We start from the raw sequence: 17,525 nt of genomic DNA on the forward strand, positions 1-17,525 counted from the left end.
GTGGAAGAGGAGAGGAGAGGAGAGATGAGATCTTAATCAGGTGGATTCATCAACACTAATACAACCCAAATCGTTTGATTCATCGTTCGCGTCTTATCTTCTTGCTAACATAGGACATGGCAAAACACAAAAATAGTCTGCCACATATTTGCATAGGAGGGGATTCCAGCCAGTATAGTTTATTAATCTCGGAGTTTACACCTTCATCAACCATATTTTAATACAGACAAGTTGCATTAAGGAAACAAAATACGGATAACTAGATAACAGGCCCTTTTGTAACACGTACAGAAGGGGGATTGATTTCACACTCTACATACCATCCTGGGTCTTCTCACTGTCGAAGATTTGGCCACAACGAAAATATGGGATGGGGGGGGTTGGATGATATGCTTAAGACAGATCCTCCAACTAAAAAAGGTCAGCTACCACCAATTTTAAACTACATGCTATGTAAAATAGGGGCTTCCTGTTGCTAATTGGTTGTTAGGTTATGCTCCTGGAAGAGCAATCTGCAGGGCGGTTCCTCAATCTTAGTGACCACCCTGCCCATGCTCTGCTTGCCCAGTTTGTCCAGTTTGTTTAGTGTCATTACCCAAGTGTTGCTCGTTCCTCCCACCAGTTCTATGATCATCCTGCCCCGGAATTTCTCCAAGTCTCTCCTGCAAAACCAAAGTTTGAAATTTATGCTTTCCATCAGAAATTGAAACATCATCTAGGAAAACAACTGGGAAAGAAGGGCCAATTCCACATCACTTTACTTTATTAAAAATGAAGCCATTTTGCTATTAATAGAACTAGAAGTAGCCTTTTTTTCTGGGGTAGCTCAAATTCAATAAAAATCACATGTCCTCAGATGCAAAAGAAGACAGAATTATGACTGCAGCTGGTAGTGAAAACCACCAGCTGCCAAGGTTATGTTGCATTTTCCATTTTTGTGAAGGAAAAAGTAAAAGTATCAACCCAATCTTTTAATCACAACCATTCATTGCTATACACTATTTGTGGACCACTCCAAATTTTCAGACTGTTCATGAGAACTTGATCATTCAGATATCACCACCCCTTGGGCAAATTTTCAAATCTAAATCAAGGTATGAACTGGCTGTGACCTTTGAATATAGCTATAATCCTAACATTCACTATGATAGCACTCTCTCCTGCTATTGATCCACCCATCCTTGGGAAGAAAAGTAGAAAGGCCAATGCTTGGTCAAACCAAGATTTGAATATCACCTTAAGAGAGGCATTCTCAGACAGAAGCTGCTCATACTCGCTCTTGATGCGACTGACTTCTGCTCTAAGAGAGGCATTCTCTTCTTTTAAAGCGTCAGCACGCTGGGCCAGCTCATCACATTCCGCCTGACTCACAAAAACATATAAACACTCAATAAATTCCAAGCAAGGCCATCAACAGGATTAACAAAATCTGAAGTTACCTGCTTACGCAACCTGGATCGGCGAGCAGACTCCCGGTTCGACTGCTTTCTTCTCTGTCTTTTAAGCTCTCTTTCATCCTGAATCAAAGTAAGTTCAAAGTGTCAAATAAAATAGCAACAATAATAATAAGGGAATAAGCATGAACATTAAAAGAAAAAAAAAGGCCCGAAGGTGTCAATCAATATAACAACAATAGGGAAAACTAAATGCATCCACCTCAGCCTTATTCAAAAGCATTTTCCTGGCATATCCAAAAATATCACATATTGCACAAAATTTGGAAAATTGCCTGTTGCTCCAAAAGTTCTCCCATCTTAAGAAAACTAATTTCTACCTAATGATGTTCCCAGATATCTACAATCGAAGATTTGTATTCTTATCTTGAGCAAGAAGGAAGAGGGATTTTTCTTGTGAAGATAAGTCTGAACCTTGTGGGCCCCTATGAGAGCATGGTTCTTTACTTGGGAAGTGGTGAGGCAGAGGATCTTGACTTTGGATCAGTTAAAAAAGAAGAGATAGAAAAAGCAGAGGCTGAACCCTGGTGAATCAGTGCTATCTTTGTAAGAGTGAAGAAAAATTAGCGGATTAATGCATCTTTTATTTTTCTTTGTTGGGAATAGAACGGGTTCTGCCTTCTGCAGTAATGAGACTTTATTGAGTTGACATGAGAGTTTTGTGAGGGATAAGCGAAGGCTGGCACGGAGAACTGTTCCATTGCACTTGGACCATACAGCAGAAGAGAAATCCAGTTTGTTTGAAAATACCAAAAGTTTCAGATCATGCACCCAAAAACTCATTCCTTTGTGCCCTTTTTTCCCCTTCCGTCTAGAAAGTTTATTAATGTGGCATCTTTCTGTTTTTTAGACTTTAAAAGGGAGAGAGATTTTTTGTTCTTTTCCCTCTTCTGGCCATTTGGTGCCCTTTGTATCCTGCCCATGTATTTCAGTCATGCCCCTTTTTGTTAGGCACTTTTCATAAATTTATCTGTCAATTAAAAAGAAAATCATATATGCAAAACTTCTAATAAAACATAAAGATTATGCTCAAAAGGTTAGCAGGGATATGACACAAGATTAGCAAGATTCAACATCAAACCATAATCATTTTGAATTGGTAATTCATGAAATGAGAGCGTGGATAGTGTTAGTCAAGTTGACAAGACTCCAGTAGGTGGATATTTTAATTTAACATTATGAAGCAAAACTTTAGATTCAACATTCCTCAGAATAAGCAAGTCAAAGACAGAATACAAGGACTGGAATAATAAGCAAAGTTGAGCATTAAGGCCTAATCTTTTTGCATCTCAATGCATGAATTGAGCATGGCCTAATCTTCTTGCAAGATTCAACATCAAACCCTAATCACTTTGCATTGGTAATTCATGAAATGAGAGTGTGGCCAGTGTTAGTCATGTTGACAAGACTCCAGTAGGTGGAAATTTTAATTTAACATTATGAAGCAAAGCTTTAGATTCAACATTCCTCAGAATAAGCAAGTCAAAGACAGAATACAAGGACTGGAATGATAAGCAAGGTTAAGCATTAATGCCTAATCCTTTTGCTTCTCAATGCATGAATTGAGCATGGCAGGTTTTTGTTATAGTTGACAACACTAGGAGGTACAGTTTCTTAGTTAAACCATCAATTAATAGTTGAGAATACAGCAGATCTTAGTAATAGTTGACAAGACAAATTACATTATAACTATCCATTCATCCATCAATGTCAACATATCAAGTGAAATGATTTTTAAAATGTCATTTCCAAATTTTGTTAGAAGACCAGAAGCTCTTGACTGTGATAGGAATACAAGGCATCAATAAATTGTTGGTATATTTAAATTTCTTCGATTTTTGAAACTCTGCAAGAGTCTGCATGTTCAATTCCATGCCAAATCTTTAAGTTTAAGTCCAGGTATGAAGATAATATTGTGTTTTTAATTTTCATGAAAATAGCTGAAGGAGAAAGTAAAAAAAAAATAATTGTGTCACAGTGAAGAAGATGCTTGTGCTGCATGAAGAAGACATCGGTGGAGGAATCTGGTTCTCTATCACAGGGATGAACTATGGTATACCTTCTATGCTGGGATTCAAGGAGTAAGTGTTGTGGGATGCCAAGCAGTATCACTTGCTTTGTTCTTTGGAAAAAGAGGTGGGTTTTGCTGAAAATAAAAATAAAAATAAATTAGGGAACACTGCAGATCACATTTAATTGAGCTTAGAAATGCGAGATTCACTAAAATCAAGGAGCTTTTATGGAATTTAAGCCCCTTCTTTGCTGATTTATAGGTTTAACTGCAGTGGCATGGTGAACCTCCATGGGTTCTTAAAGGGTCAAGAGTCACAAAATAGGTTGTAGCAGTTTTACTATGGCAAGATCCTTCAAGAGGGTTGGGTTCCTCCTCCGCATGATGTTGCGGATGCTATTTGGAGAAATCTAGGCTTAGAGGTCGACAAAATAAAGATAACTTGTGGCCAAGGGCAGTGGTCTACAAGAAGCCCCTATCTCTTGCAGATAGGAACCCTTGGTAGAGCTACTGCCAAAAGGTGGAGATTTAGGATGTTATGATGTATTAATATTTCCCTAGCTTTGTAAGATTGGTAGTGTTGTATTGGATAATGATGGTTAGATAGTGCCCAGCAAAGCTATATGAAAGCCAGCATGATTTTGAATGATTCATTTAGATGTAGGTGAATTGAGGCATGAGTCTTACTGCTTCATCTGCAGACAGAGGAATCTATGGAAGCCTTTAGGACCAAATTGGGGAAGTTCATACATTTAGAACCGTTCATATTGAAGGCCAATCATCAAAGTTACCTGATTTTTCCAGAGCAAAGTTAAACTGGAAGTTCATACAGGGAAAATGTTGCCAAAACAGTAGAACAGGTAAAGGAGGGGGGTGGGGTATCAGGGATATAATTTTCATGATCCTGCTTGCTGTGGCTGGTTTTAGGGAAGAGGAGTTTGCTAGGCCAAATCCAGATTGAAGAATCTAACTCTCCTACACATGGATTGATCGGGCTAAACAAAGTGAGGAGGAATGGAAGCATCAACAAGGACACAGACTTTAGGTGCAACAAAGCTGGGGGGCACCCATTTCAAATTGAAATCCCTTGCACTCTGGGCCTAGGTCAAATGGATTTGAAGCTTTGCGCTTCCTTAATTATAAGGAAAAGGGCTCACATGCTTTGGCTTTTATCAAGCCTCCTCAGTCCCATATCTAGCTTTAAGGATGGCAGCCTCAGTTGCTGTCAATCATGAAAGGTTCTCAGAGAGTTGGGACTTCCCATGCCAGTTAAGAATCCTTGGCTTCCTATGGTCACAATGGATCCCCATTCCAGCTCCTCCATAGGCCTGGTAGTCTCTGGGAAGTCTCAACTCAGTCTCTGCCAGCATACAGAGGATATCCTAAGCCCTGTAGTCTCATGGTTTGGCTGTTCTTCTGTCACTAGAGAGAGGATGGCATAAATGCCTCCAATCCTCTTCCAGGTCACACATTATGCAAGCATGGTTTTGATGCCTATCCCTGTGGACCAATGTTTGTGCTAAGAGTTTCGGGAAAGTTTGTCAATTTGTAAAGGCAGCTTTTGGGGACTGGCAAGGGTTTTGGGAGCTCTCAACTAGCTCCATCTTCAATATCAGCGAAGGTATTGCCCCAGCCAATGAACAATACCTTGGCTTGGTAGGAATTTCATTTCAGACACGGATCAAATTAAAGATTTGTTGGTCTCTCTTTCTTTCATTCCAAGCCCACCACCTTCCCCTCTTCTCTTAATTCTTCCTCTGACTGTACCTTTCTAATCCTTTGATTGTTCCTTTCCCATTTGAATTTAAGCTCCCCTTTGCCCATCTTGCTTCTTCAGATCCCCATTTTCAGGGATTATGGCTTGCCCACTAATAAAAAGGTTGGCAGCACCAATACTGAAGGTTTGTGGGACAATATGCTTCTAATAACCTTGCTGCCTCTAAGGTTACTCTTCCTACTTTGAGGAACTCCCATCATGTTCCCCCATTTCTAGCCCTGAATACTCTTTCATCTTTCTCCCAGCAAGATTGCAAGCATTAGAACCTTGATATCCTCTCTGGACTTTAAATCATATTAATTCCAAGGCTGGATAGCTTGTGCTTGGTCCCTGGATCCTGTAATTTTGTATGATGATTTTAAGTTGGAATGGTGGCAGTTGGGAATGAGTAAGAGGAGAATAATGAACATGTATAGCCTTCATGAGGAAGCCCCAGATCATCATAGAGGAAGAAAACAAAATTTGGAATCTTTAGTAAGCTTATCAGAAGCATAAAGTAAGGAACAAGGAAGTTTATCAAAAACATGTAGGAAATTAGGATTTTTCAGGAAAACCAAATATCTGTTGACTCTTTGAACCATGTGGTTCAATACCCCACTTCTCTCTAGGCAGTTGCCAAGACTTTTCAGGCATTCCATGATTTTGATTATGCTAAAGATTGGAGATAGATGATTAAAAGCAAAAAACGTAGGCTAGGGTCAAGGCAGCAAGGGAACCCCTCAGCCCTTCCTTTAACTCTTCTTACACTTACTTTTTATGGTTGCTCACTTGGGAACCTAAGGCAAATGAGAATTGATGGTATCTTCAAAGATCAATGCAGCAAAAACTTTCTCCAAGCCAATAAGATTTGGTTTGGCCTTGGAAGCCAAGATCTTAGCCCTGCAAGGAGGCTCAACCAAGACAGTTACTTTAGACCCTAATAATTTACATCTGGAAGAGGATTGAGCCACTGTTCTATCCCAGACATCTTAGAGTATGAGAAAACTAGGAAAATTAGACAATTGGATTCATAAAATTATTGTTTTTTCAAGACATTTCATTTGCCCTTTCAATTGGATCCCTAGATAAGCCAACCAAACTACCAACTAATTGGCCATGTGTGGAGCCTCATCTCTAGAGAACTTTCTTGGAGATTTCTAGCCACAATGAACAATTTCTTCTCTAGGATCTCTTAGATTTCCTTGTTGAGCTGCTTCCAGGTTTTTTAATTTTTATAGCTAATAAGTGAGATAGTGATATGTTACACTATTTAGTAATAGTCCTAGACACTAGAAATATTAACATATTAACAAATATTTAGCATCATATGTAAGCAAACTCCATTGGGAATTGGAAAAATATAGATCCAATCCTGGGCAACACAAGAAAGAAAAAAATATGAAAAATTATAAATATTAGGCCACAGCACAAAATATTTAAAAACAAAACAAATGGTGTATGCACTTTTTAGAAGTAGTTGTTCAATTGAACTGTAGTTGATGTAAACAGAAGCCAATATTGACCATGAAAACACAAAATTTGGCACCCTTAGGGACTGATTATTGACACTTGGCTATTAACATATATAATCGTTTTTCTTCTGGCACATATGAGAATATCGATAACCTACATGATACTACAATACTACTTCTCTACCCTAACATACCATAGGTGGCTTGAACTTCCAACCTTTCACAATGCGGTAACTTAGGAATTCCCCCGAAAGCAAAGTGTCATTGGCAACCCATACATACATACATACTAATTCTGGTTTGTTTATGAGTTCTGTTATCTAATTCTGGTTTGTTTATGAGTTCTGTTATCTTTTTGTGCAGTGGAGGGCAGGTTTTAAAGTAAACTGACCCAACCCATGATCTGAATACAGCACACAGTAAAAAGAGTAGGGTGGTTATAGATATCTATATAGATGTCTTCCCCTTAATCAAATTCAGAAATATGCTACAACCAGAATTACAATATGTCCAGTGCATGAAAACTTATCATAATTCTGGTTGGTTTATGAGTTCTGTTATCATTTTGTGCAGTGGAGGGCAGGGTTTTAAAGTAAACTGGCCCAACCCATGATCTGAATACAGAAGACAGTAAAAAGAGTAGGGTGGTTATAGATATCTATATAGATGTCTTCCCCTTAATCAAATTCAGAAATATGCTACGACCAGCATTACAGTACATCCAGTGCATGAAAACTCATTTTATACACGTCTTTTTAATTTAATTGAATGAACTGGTTCCCTATTTAATTTTCTGTTTTTGTATTTGATTATAACAGTTGGACTGAAGTCAAACTAGATCTGTTATAAAGTTCATCATCAGATCATTTGATAAACAATGATTTTAATTACCATATATTAGTAAATATCTAGTTAAAAATGTAAACCGGCCAAAACTGAGTTGCATCCAAATCCAGTCAAAAATCAAACCATCAAGGCAAATTTGAAAGAATTAATGGAATATATATATATATATATATATATATATATATATATATATATATATATATATATATATATATATATATATATATATATAGAGAGAGAGAGAGAGAACCTGTAACCAAAGCTGTGATTGAACACTGTCTCGTGACCCAGCAGTAACAATTCCTCCTGTGACTGGAGCAGAAGGAACCTTCCCACGCATTGCAGGAATAGTAGATGAAGTTGGAGCACCCCAGTAATCCATTCCAATGTTTAAGTTTGTAGTAGGACCAGGAACACCTCCTGGAGCACCAGGTGCTGATATTGGCATGATGGCCATTGTTTGGTTCACCATTGCATGAGGTGTATTTGGTCCTCCATTTTGAGGAGCATGGCAAGTGCTGCCATTCTGAGATGTTTCAGCTGTAATTAAGACATAACAACGGTTTATGGCTAACATCAAATATAATAACCAAAATAGTAACTGAATTTGGAATGGCATTTTTACTACAGACCTTCCAAAGAATCTTGCCTACATCCAGACTTCAGTTGTGAGTCCTGCACAAAATCAAGGAAATCAACACATTTTGCAAACCTAGCAAGTAAGAAACAAGCAATAGAAGTGAATACTACGTAGTTAGTCCAATAAGCACAACATTGTTCATGTTATGTGACACAACTGGCATAAAAAATTCAGCAAACCTTTTTTTTTTTTCCAGAAATCCTTCCACAATATACAGTTATGATCAAGACAAGAACCACATAAACTCAACAGCTAAGAAAGATTAAAAAAAACCTAAAAGTGAACCAAAGTAACATTAATCACAATTCAAGAAGGCCAATTGTGCAGCTTTGTTCAGTAAGAGGCAGAGGAATTTAGTCTTGGTATCCCTAGGTCAGCTGGAGAGCAGCTTTGTCAGCAAGAGGAAGGGGAAGATTAAGAAAACTGAGCCACGTTATTATTCAGGTATGGCATATTCCAAAGGAGCAGAATCAGCATATATTTAAGGAGTAGCATACTGGCACTACCAAGTTAACTTTAAAGAAACTTTGCATGAAGTGTCCGCTCCTATGGTCTAGGGGTTCCTCAGGGAATCAAAGCTTTTCCTCTTTGATTTCATTCAAAGGTCATCATTAACATAAGACCTTGTCTGTAACCTCTTGCTTAGGCATTGTGATTTTCTGTTTTTTGCTTCTCTGGATGCTTCTTTGCATAACCAAAACCTCACTTGCCCCACTCCTACACACCATTGTTTCTCAAGTCGTTTAATGTACTTTTTCTTGCCTACAATTGGAAAAATAAAAAATGGTGATGGTGGGGTACATTTTGAAATTTGGATCATAAAGGGAATAGGATAGTCATGGCTGGTCTTATTTTTTATAAGGTTCATTGCTGGCCTGCCACACCAAAGCCTTTCACATGCTGTGTTGTTTGAAGATGCCACAACAACCATAACACGAGACCTCCAGAATCTAAAGTTTGCAGAAACCATATTCAACCCAGCCACTGTTGAGGCCAATCTCAATCAATAGCATTTACTTCTCCCTTAAGACTGCCTTCCATTTCTGAACAATTTTAAATACTAATTTCTTGGGTTCCAACTGTCACAAATCTGAATATCACCCTCATTAATAATTCGTTGCATAGTTTATGAGACCTTTTCACTTCTACAGTGGGAAAGTTCAAAATTTTCATAGCTATATTACCCTAAGTTTCACATAATCTCATAGATGGTGCATGGTGCAAAAATTTTACTTTTAAACTTACCCATCCAAAAACTAAGCTACTAAGAACTATGGTTATGCAATGGTAAAAGTTAAACACATACTCAGCCACATTATTGAATCTTTAGTTAGGCATTAAACACATGGGCTATGTTTTAAGGCATATTAATTACACACTTCATTAAATATTAGATTAGGTGCTCCAGTCATGTTTCACAGGTTACATATTCCTTAAAATTTAAGGTTACTAACAGATAACATAAATCTAAAGCAATATGTGTGATGTCTTATAGAAGACATGTGCATCAGGTAACAAACTAGAAACCTAGGAAACCAGTATCAGCTAATTAGACTTTACTAAGCACATTAACAATCACAACATTTACAACGAAAGATCCTCTTTATCAAGGTGATCTAAAGGGCCATAGCGGTAGCCTGGGAGGTTTTTCTCCCTCAAGCCTTTCATACCCAACTCAAAAAGGAAAAAGGAAAAAAAAAAAAAGAAAAAAGAAAACAACCCAAACAAAATCACTCAAATACAAGCATTCTGTCTGCTTTATAAGTGATCGTCGGCCACCAAAACCCCTAATTCCTGGAAATGTCCAAATGAGAAAAGAAACTATAGCAGAAATGAAGAAGCAATGAACACTCTACCAATAATCCTTGTCAAACACATAATAGAAGTTATTTCCAAAATATAATTTTTTTTATTCAAGGACTATTTATACCAAAGAGCCAAAAGATACAAGAACAAGCCCTTCAAGGTATTAGCAACATGAAATTGCTAGCAATATTGTAGCAACAACAGTTGAGTAACAAGGAGCTGATTGGTACATGAGCATGTGTTTGTGTGTGTTTGCAGTGTTTGTGTGTGTTTGTGCGTGTTTGTGTGTGTTCATGTCACATGAACAAAGGAAAGCTTACATATATAGTTCACATAAACAAAGTGACAAGGAGCTGAATGGCGCATAAGTATATGTGTATGTGTGTGCTATGTTGTGTGTGTATGCATGTTTTAAGTGTCACATCAACAATGGAAAGCTCACGTATGCAGTTCAGATAAACAAAGGAAAACTTTCTTGTAGAACAGTGCAGGAAGTGTGGGCATGTATTTTAAGTGTCACATAAGCAAAAAAAGGCTTACATATATGGTTCACATCAACAAAGGAACGCTTTCATGTATAATAGTGCGGGAAAAACTCATGCGCTGAGATAATAAGATGGACCCCAAAGTTTCATGAAACTGAAATTCCATCTTTAAAATGGCTATGTAAAAAAGCATGTGTACCCACCACATTCAGAACAATCCCATAAAAATTATCAATCTAGAACTAGACAAACTCAGCTCCATGATACTTACACTCTGAGAATTTGCATCACTCCCTTCGCTTGAACCTTCACTAGCACTCTCAGCACTGCATGTCAAGTTTATTCCAATATCAGCAGCAGTAGTCAGCATTATTTGGTGGCAACAACAGGGCCTTGCAGTTGCTAAAAAAATGCTAACTGAAAATGATGAAGGGAAGAACCACTCTACAAACAGAAGCCAGTTTAGGAAAAAATGAGTGTTCACAAAACAGGCCACTTGGGCCATGAAAGCAAGAGGCAACAAACCCACTCACCTAAACCAGGCACTAGGCAAGGACTAACTACAAAACCATACAACTATGATATTCATCTGCTATATATTAGCCAGCGCACCTTTTAGAATACACTCCATTAGCAGATGCTCCTGATGTTTTACCAAGTTCATTATTCTTGCCTGTAAGCATATTCAAACTGCCCAAACTTCCTTTTGATCTTTTGATGGGCAATTTTTCCTTACCCTCAGATGATTTACCATCAGCTTCCATGCTTCCCGGAGTGGTTCCCTACATGAAAATTTACAAGTTATTCTACAGATCCATATGAAAAAGAATATGTCTACTCAGCAGCAGACCAAATGATACAGTAGCTTAATTAACTCACAGAGGTCTCAGCAATGCCATTTGGAGAAGGCATAGCAAAAGGACTGAAAGGATAAGATCCCTGTTAAAAAATAAAACATTGAGCATTTTAGATAGCGGAATGCAGAAAGCAAGTACACGATGACAATATTATAACTGAAACTAAAGCATGCTCCAAAAGAAAATACCGGAGGAATAGATGGATGAGCATATAAGCCACCAGGGGGATACATTGCAACATATGGATGTGGTGGGGTACCATATGGAGGCATTAGATGCTGCAAGCAAACAAAATTTTTTAAAACTGTACAAACTATCAAACAAAACATTGGGTTAAAGAAGAAAAAAATAGGTGCTGAAAAGACAAATTGAAGCACTGTACCAACCACCATCCAGAAGATTATATCACAGGAGGGACAAAAATTTAAATAAAATTTTCTACACCTTTGCCAAGACATTTTAGTTATACATCAGCAGAAAAATCCATGTCTTCATCACTCTCCTTTCCTCAAACCCCCTTTCTAAAAGTACAAGCCATTACAAAAACCAATGAAAAGTAAATATGAAAATATCTAAAAACCATATGGTACCATTTCTATTTTTTTTAATAGGCAAACAAAAATTATATTAATAGCGCCAATCAGAAAAAGGCATGCCAAAATGTGCAAGACATATACAAGGACACCAAATGGAAAAAAAAATGAGGAAGATTAAAAAAAGTTTCTCTCCCATTATGTAAATTCCAACCAATTAACTAGATTTAGAATAAACATGGAATTCACATCCATGGACCTTTTAGCACAAAACAGTGGAGTACATGGACAACATTTTGAGGGCATGATTATTCTAGATTTTCAAAATGACCTACCATTTCTCTCCTTCCAAACAGCCCTCTATGCCTCCCTCTGTTTTTTTCCCCACAAAACTCCCTCCTTGGCCAGCTTAGGAGAGTTTATCATGCCTTATTTAATTAAGATTGTCAATGTTCCAAGCTACACGTGCTAAGTCTCCATTCCTACTTCTGGACATAATTACTTTTCTGTTTGCTTATGATAAATTAATTATCAAACACAAATAGCATGTTCATTTCATTTCCAACATCTGAAGTTCACTTAAGCTGTCATCTCGCAGTTTATGTTTCACAAGCCACAAGCCGATTTTTTTTTTTTTTTTTTTGACAGGCAAATAAGAATATATAAATGTAAGAAAAGTGCCAAACACGGTACACTGGAAGTATACAAATGAGACACAAAAGATTCAAGCTACAATAGCTGCAACCCTACTTTAGGACTTGGAGTACACCCATAAAATGTAACAAAGAACACGAATCCATTTGATCATTAACTAAAAGATACCCATGAGGCCACATGTACAGTTTAGCAACGAGGGAATCCTTAAGCCACAAGCTACATGAACAAATCAAATGGATTATAGTGGTTATATTTTAACTGGTAGAAGCTTTTCAACTTTCTAAGAGAAATAATTGATGTAAGGCAGGTAACATGCGTTCAGCTTAGTAATCAACAACTTTTTCTGTATTTTCACTTAATATGTCTGTCAAATGATTCAGTTAATGCTGTATAATTTTAGTATTACATGATTGATTGCTTCCAAATGAAAATCTCAACTCTTAAGTATTACAGAATTTCTAATGAATTACTCTCAGCTCTAGAACGATACGATGTCACACTATTCTTAAATGTTAAGAATTTTCAAAGATGCCAAATGCAGCATGCTAAAAGACAGTTCAAGTGTTATCTGACCCATTAAAAGAACATGACAGAAAATTTGAAACTGTTTTCTGAACAGAACAAATGAGAACTAATAAAAAAAAAATTATATTCACAACTGCCTATGAGGCTTTCCTTCCAAAGATTCTTCACACAATCTTAATGAAACAAAAAGTCCCTAGGACGTACTTATCTGATCTACCAACATCTAAATATCCTTTCTCCACAGGCATCCAGCACAATTGTTAACTTCAATGCTTCACGCAACTCAATGAAATTTGACAATTCTATCTACAAATTAAAGATGTCTTTCAGCAGGGATTGCTGAAATTTTATAACTGCTAAACATATCCAAAGGCTTATGTATAACTCAACTCAGCTAAACACTATTAATCAGTTGAACTTCATTTCTTTGATACATATGGATGACTTCATAAAAGAACACTGTAGAGGATAGATTCCAGTGCATAGGTAGGATACGTCCACAATGGCTTCTAAGAAAAGGGGGAAAAACAGCCAAACTGGTCTTTGAGCAAAGGAAAATTAACCATCACCCAAACCTGTCAATGCCCCAGGGTATCAATGAAATCTAAGATGAGTGTCTCCCACCTAACCAAGCCTCCTCCTCCAACCAATTGTAGAAGGATCTCAGATCATTTCTTTACGCTTGCTTTCCAAATTTTCAATCCCAAGAAAACCCTGCTGTTCCTCTTCTTCCCCATCTATACCAGCAGGTTCAAACTTAAGTTTTAAACTAGATTTTTTAACAAGGGAAACTTGAGAAACAACAGGGATATAAAGGGGGAAAACGAAAGAAACCTGTAGATTGGCAAATTGAAGGGTGCCCCCCAGTTAAACTCTTTTCTATGAGATTTTATGCCCTCAGTTTTTTGTTTCTATCTTTATTGAATTGTACACTTTTTGGTCAGCTGATCCTTCTTGTTACCCCAAATTCACTTTCATAACTTGTTGCTAAATTTATAAAAATAAAAAATAAAAAGATAAGAGAGAGAGAGAGAGCACAATGTAACTAACTTAATTGAACTATGTTAGTTAGCAAGCTCAGTTATTCTCACAAATCAGAAGTTCATCTTGAGAACAATTAAACAACACAACACTCTACCTAGACTGGCTCATTTGCACCTCAGATGAAATATCAAAATCAGAATGTTAAGTAGTTTAATCGGTTTGAGCAGTCCAATACAATCCCATTACTTTCTCCTCCAAGAAATCCAAATAAGCATTTTCAATTTCCGATGAGAAAAACATATAAGAACAAATACCTGAACTCCCCACATGTAAGGGTGAGCTTGGGGACTTGACGCCAAGAACCCATGTGGAGGTATGGGAGAATATGCCTGTAATAAAAATAAAAAAAATTAAGTCAAGCCACATAAACAATTAAAAGACAATAAGAAAGCAACAATGGAAAACCCTTAGTATAAGCTTTTAAGTTTTGACTAAAGGAACCTGAAATCCAGACCAATCAGGATTAACTGTTCCAGCGCTCGTGGTTGAAGACTGCTCCTGAAAGAATCAAGAATAATAAACCAATTTAAAATATTTTCCATATGGCAATAGATTGAACACAATCACCAATGTAACGTATTCAATAACAAAAAAATACACAAGCAAACCTGTGTAGTAGTAGGCGGTGTCTTTGACTCCTTCTCCTTCCCTGCCTTATCCATCTCACTACTGCCCATTATTCAATATGACCCCACCTTCCACAACTTTCTCAAACCATTCTGCAATAAAAGAACTTCCTTTTAATAAAATCATTCAACTTCTATTTAACAAATGAAATCACCCTCAGTTTTGTTGCCAGGAAACCGAATGCATGATATAATTTTGGCTCATATGTATCAAGTGAGTTCCGTTTTCCTAAAATGCTTTGTTTGGCAGCTATGAAATTACAATAAAAAATAAACAAGCAAATTTTCTAAATCTCAGATTTTCAACAAACCCCCACACTTATAAGCCTATCACAACCAGTTGACCTAGTTTGCAGAGTTCTTCATTCAAAGAAGAAATAACAAAAAGGAAACAAAAACATAAAATTCAATATTTCCTTCTCATTTCTCAAATTTTATCGCAAACCAAATAGAGGACAAATCAAAAGAACTTCCTTCAATACACCCAAACAGTTGTACTAAAACACACTTTTGTTTTCCCAGATCCAACCAATCAATAGTCTAAATCCCAAATTTTTAATTTATTTTTGCTTTCCATGTTTTCTCAACACCCAAACAAATTATTAAGAAGAAAAAACCACTTACCTTTTACCTTAAAAATAAACATGGAAAAAAGAAAAGAAAAAGGAACCCTAAATAATTAAGGGGCATAAAAATTCCCTCTTTCTAGAGGAATGATAAAATTTAACGAGAAGGAAAGAAACCCTAATTCCAAGAGATCAAAAATCCACGAAAATTAACCTAAATAGAAACAAATAAAAAAAAATGATGAGCTGTTGAAATTACCAACCAAACATACAGTGGAAAGCAATTGGCAAGAAGTGCAGAGAGAAAGGAAGAAAGAGAACAAGGAAGAAAAAGCTTGTCGTGACGAGAAGAATGTTCGATGCAGGTCCGGAAGGATCAAATCTGCGAAGAGATTAGGGCAAAATTGGGGGAAAATAGGGCTCTTTCATGGATAAAAAATAGAAGAATGGAAAGGCTAAAATGGTCTTTCGCACATGCCAAAAATCCCCATCTGCTCCTCTCCTTAGTCTTCTACTTCTACTGATGATGATGATTGGTGGTTTGTCTCTTATACATTTTATTTTTTTATTATTTCTACCCTTACACTAAACCCTTCCACTCTACTCTCGGTTGATTCTAAATTATTAAATTAAAAAATTTAATAAATTTATTAAATAACATTTAAAATTAATAATAAAAAATATAATATTATTTTTATATAAGAAACAAAGGGCTCATTTGGTAATGTCTTCTTAAATTTGTTTTTAAAAAATATTTTTTATTCTTTAACTTAAAAATAAATTTTAAAAATAAATTTCATAAAACATAATCAAATAATTCATATTTTCCTTTTATTTTTAAAAAATCTATGAAAACAACTTTTATTTGTTCTCTAAAAATTATTCTTTATTTTAAAAAATTATTTATAAAAAGCAATACCCAAACGGTGTTAAAAAAATTTTAAAACATTTTCCTGTTTTTAAAAATAGAAAATTATTTTTAAATCACACCCCTCAAAATTTTCATTACAAAAACCAAATTTATTATCAATTAAAATTTTATTAGTATGAAACCAAATCTTGTACTTATTAGAATTTTGGTTATTTTAGAACACACTCACTAAATAATGTGTCCTATTAGATTTTTTACCAATCTTATTGTACTAAAGAACATTGACCTTATTGTAAAAATATTTTACCAATCTTAAATTGACTTTAAGTTAATACTTATTACTTAATATTTAGTAAAACTTAATACTTATTACTTAATAATTTAAGATGATTTTAAGTTAAATTATATTTAAATTATTGACTTAAAATTTATTACTTAATTCTATAAGTATTAAGGTTATTTGATAAATTAACTTAAATTTTATTTTAAATCATACATATTTATCTTCATAAATTATAATTAAGGTAAAAGAAGTTGAGTAACAATAGATAATAAAAGAAATTGTATAGGTAATTAAGACAAATGGGGATAAAAAGGTAAATAAAAATATAAACTTAAGAATAAATTAATTATTTTTACTTACTACTTAAAGTTGCTTTTTACTTTAAACAGTTATTTTACCAAACATACTTAATTTACTTAATGATTTAAATTAAGTTATCAAGTCATTTAAGTTATTAAGTTGGTTTATCAAACATCCACGTAATAGTAAAAACGGTAAAATTAGATGTAATCAATGGTATGATTGAATCGAATTTTATGTTTGACAAAGGTAATTTAAAAATATTTTTAATAAAAATAGGAATAATTATAACAGTTAAAAAAAAAATTAACTAAATAAATTTTGTCAAATTCCCCAATCACATATTTGGAAAAGCATGGATTTGTCCATTTATGTTCAAAGTTAAGTTCAAACGGATGTGATCATGGTTAAGAATCTTATCAAAACATAACTTACAATTATTTTCAACCTTCAAATTATGCTTTAATCTTTTGAAAAACTCCCTTAAATATGGCTTTAAGTGCTCAAATTATTACAAGCCCTCTGAATAATATGACTAGATTCTTTTGGTTTGGCATATGATACTCTTATCCATGAAAATTTAGTTTATGGTTTTAAAATTTGTTTTTTAATATTTTGTAAAATAAAAGTCTATTTGTAACCTAAAATGTTTTTAAAAAATTTTAAAAATTTTTAAATATATTTTAAAAATAATTTTTATATCTAACATTTTATTTTTAATTATTTTATATATTTTTATGATTATTTTTTTAAAACAATTCTAAAAGAATAAGTGAAAATAGTCAGAAAGATG

General features: G+C 35.2%; 1 protein-coding gene across 3 annotated transcripts; it reads right to left on the reverse strand.

Annotated features, from left to right (window-relative positions):
* Nucleotides 1–25: 25 nt before the first annotated feature.
* Nucleotides 26–15,801, reverse strand: LOC100243644 (bZIP transcription factor 16). Of its 3 annotated transcripts, none has more exons than XM_010664700.3 (13): nucleotides 15,538–15,801; nucleotides 14,695–14,805; nucleotides 14,528–14,584; nucleotides 14,341–14,415; nucleotides 11,516–11,605; nucleotides 11,350–11,409; nucleotides 11,083–11,252; nucleotides 10,742–10,796; nucleotides 8,172–8,214; nucleotides 7,790–8,079; nucleotides 1,440–1,517; nucleotides 1,237–1,362; nucleotides 26–662 (listed from the first exon to the last, which is right to left on the reverse strand). In XM_010664700.3, the coding sequence occupies exons 2-13, from the start codon at nucleotides 14,761–14,763 to the stop codon at nucleotides 534–536; spliced, it is 1,242 nt and encodes a 413-aa protein (XP_010663002.1). In that variant the 5' UTR covers nucleotides 14,764–14,805; nucleotides 15,538–15,801; the 3' UTR covers nucleotides 26–533. The 3 variants fall into 3 exon arrangements, with proteins under 3 accessions (XP_010663002.1, XP_010663003.1, XP_002276625.1); XM_010664701.3 differs by having other exon boundaries at nucleotides 15,551–15,792; XM_002276589.4 differs by having other exon boundaries at nucleotides 15,542–15,791.
* Nucleotides 15,802–17,525: the final 1,724 nt, after the last annotated feature.

This window comes from Vitis vinifera, chromosome 2 (assembly GCF_030704535.1).
Source record: "Vitis vinifera cultivar Pinot Noir 40024 chromosome 2, ASM3070453v1".
Lineage (NCBI taxonomy): Eukaryota > Viridiplantae > Streptophyta > Magnoliopsida > Vitales > Vitaceae > Vitis > Vitis vinifera.

Excerpts from the sequence above, each read along its gene's own strand:
- LOC100243644 (XM_010664700.3), bottom strand. The coding sequence starts at position 14,763 with ATGGGCAGTAGTGAGATGGATAAGGCAGGGAAGGAGAAGGAGTCAAAG. Across the intron at positions 8,215-10,741 it reads GTGATGCAAATTCTCAGAGT|GACTCACAACTGAAGTCTGG; the intron begins GTAAGTATCATG and ends GATTTTGTGCAG. Across the intron at positions 1,518-7,789 it reads AATCACAGCTTTGGTTACAG|GATGAAAGAGAGCTTAAAAG; the intron begins GTTCTCTCTCTC and ends ACTTTGATTCAG.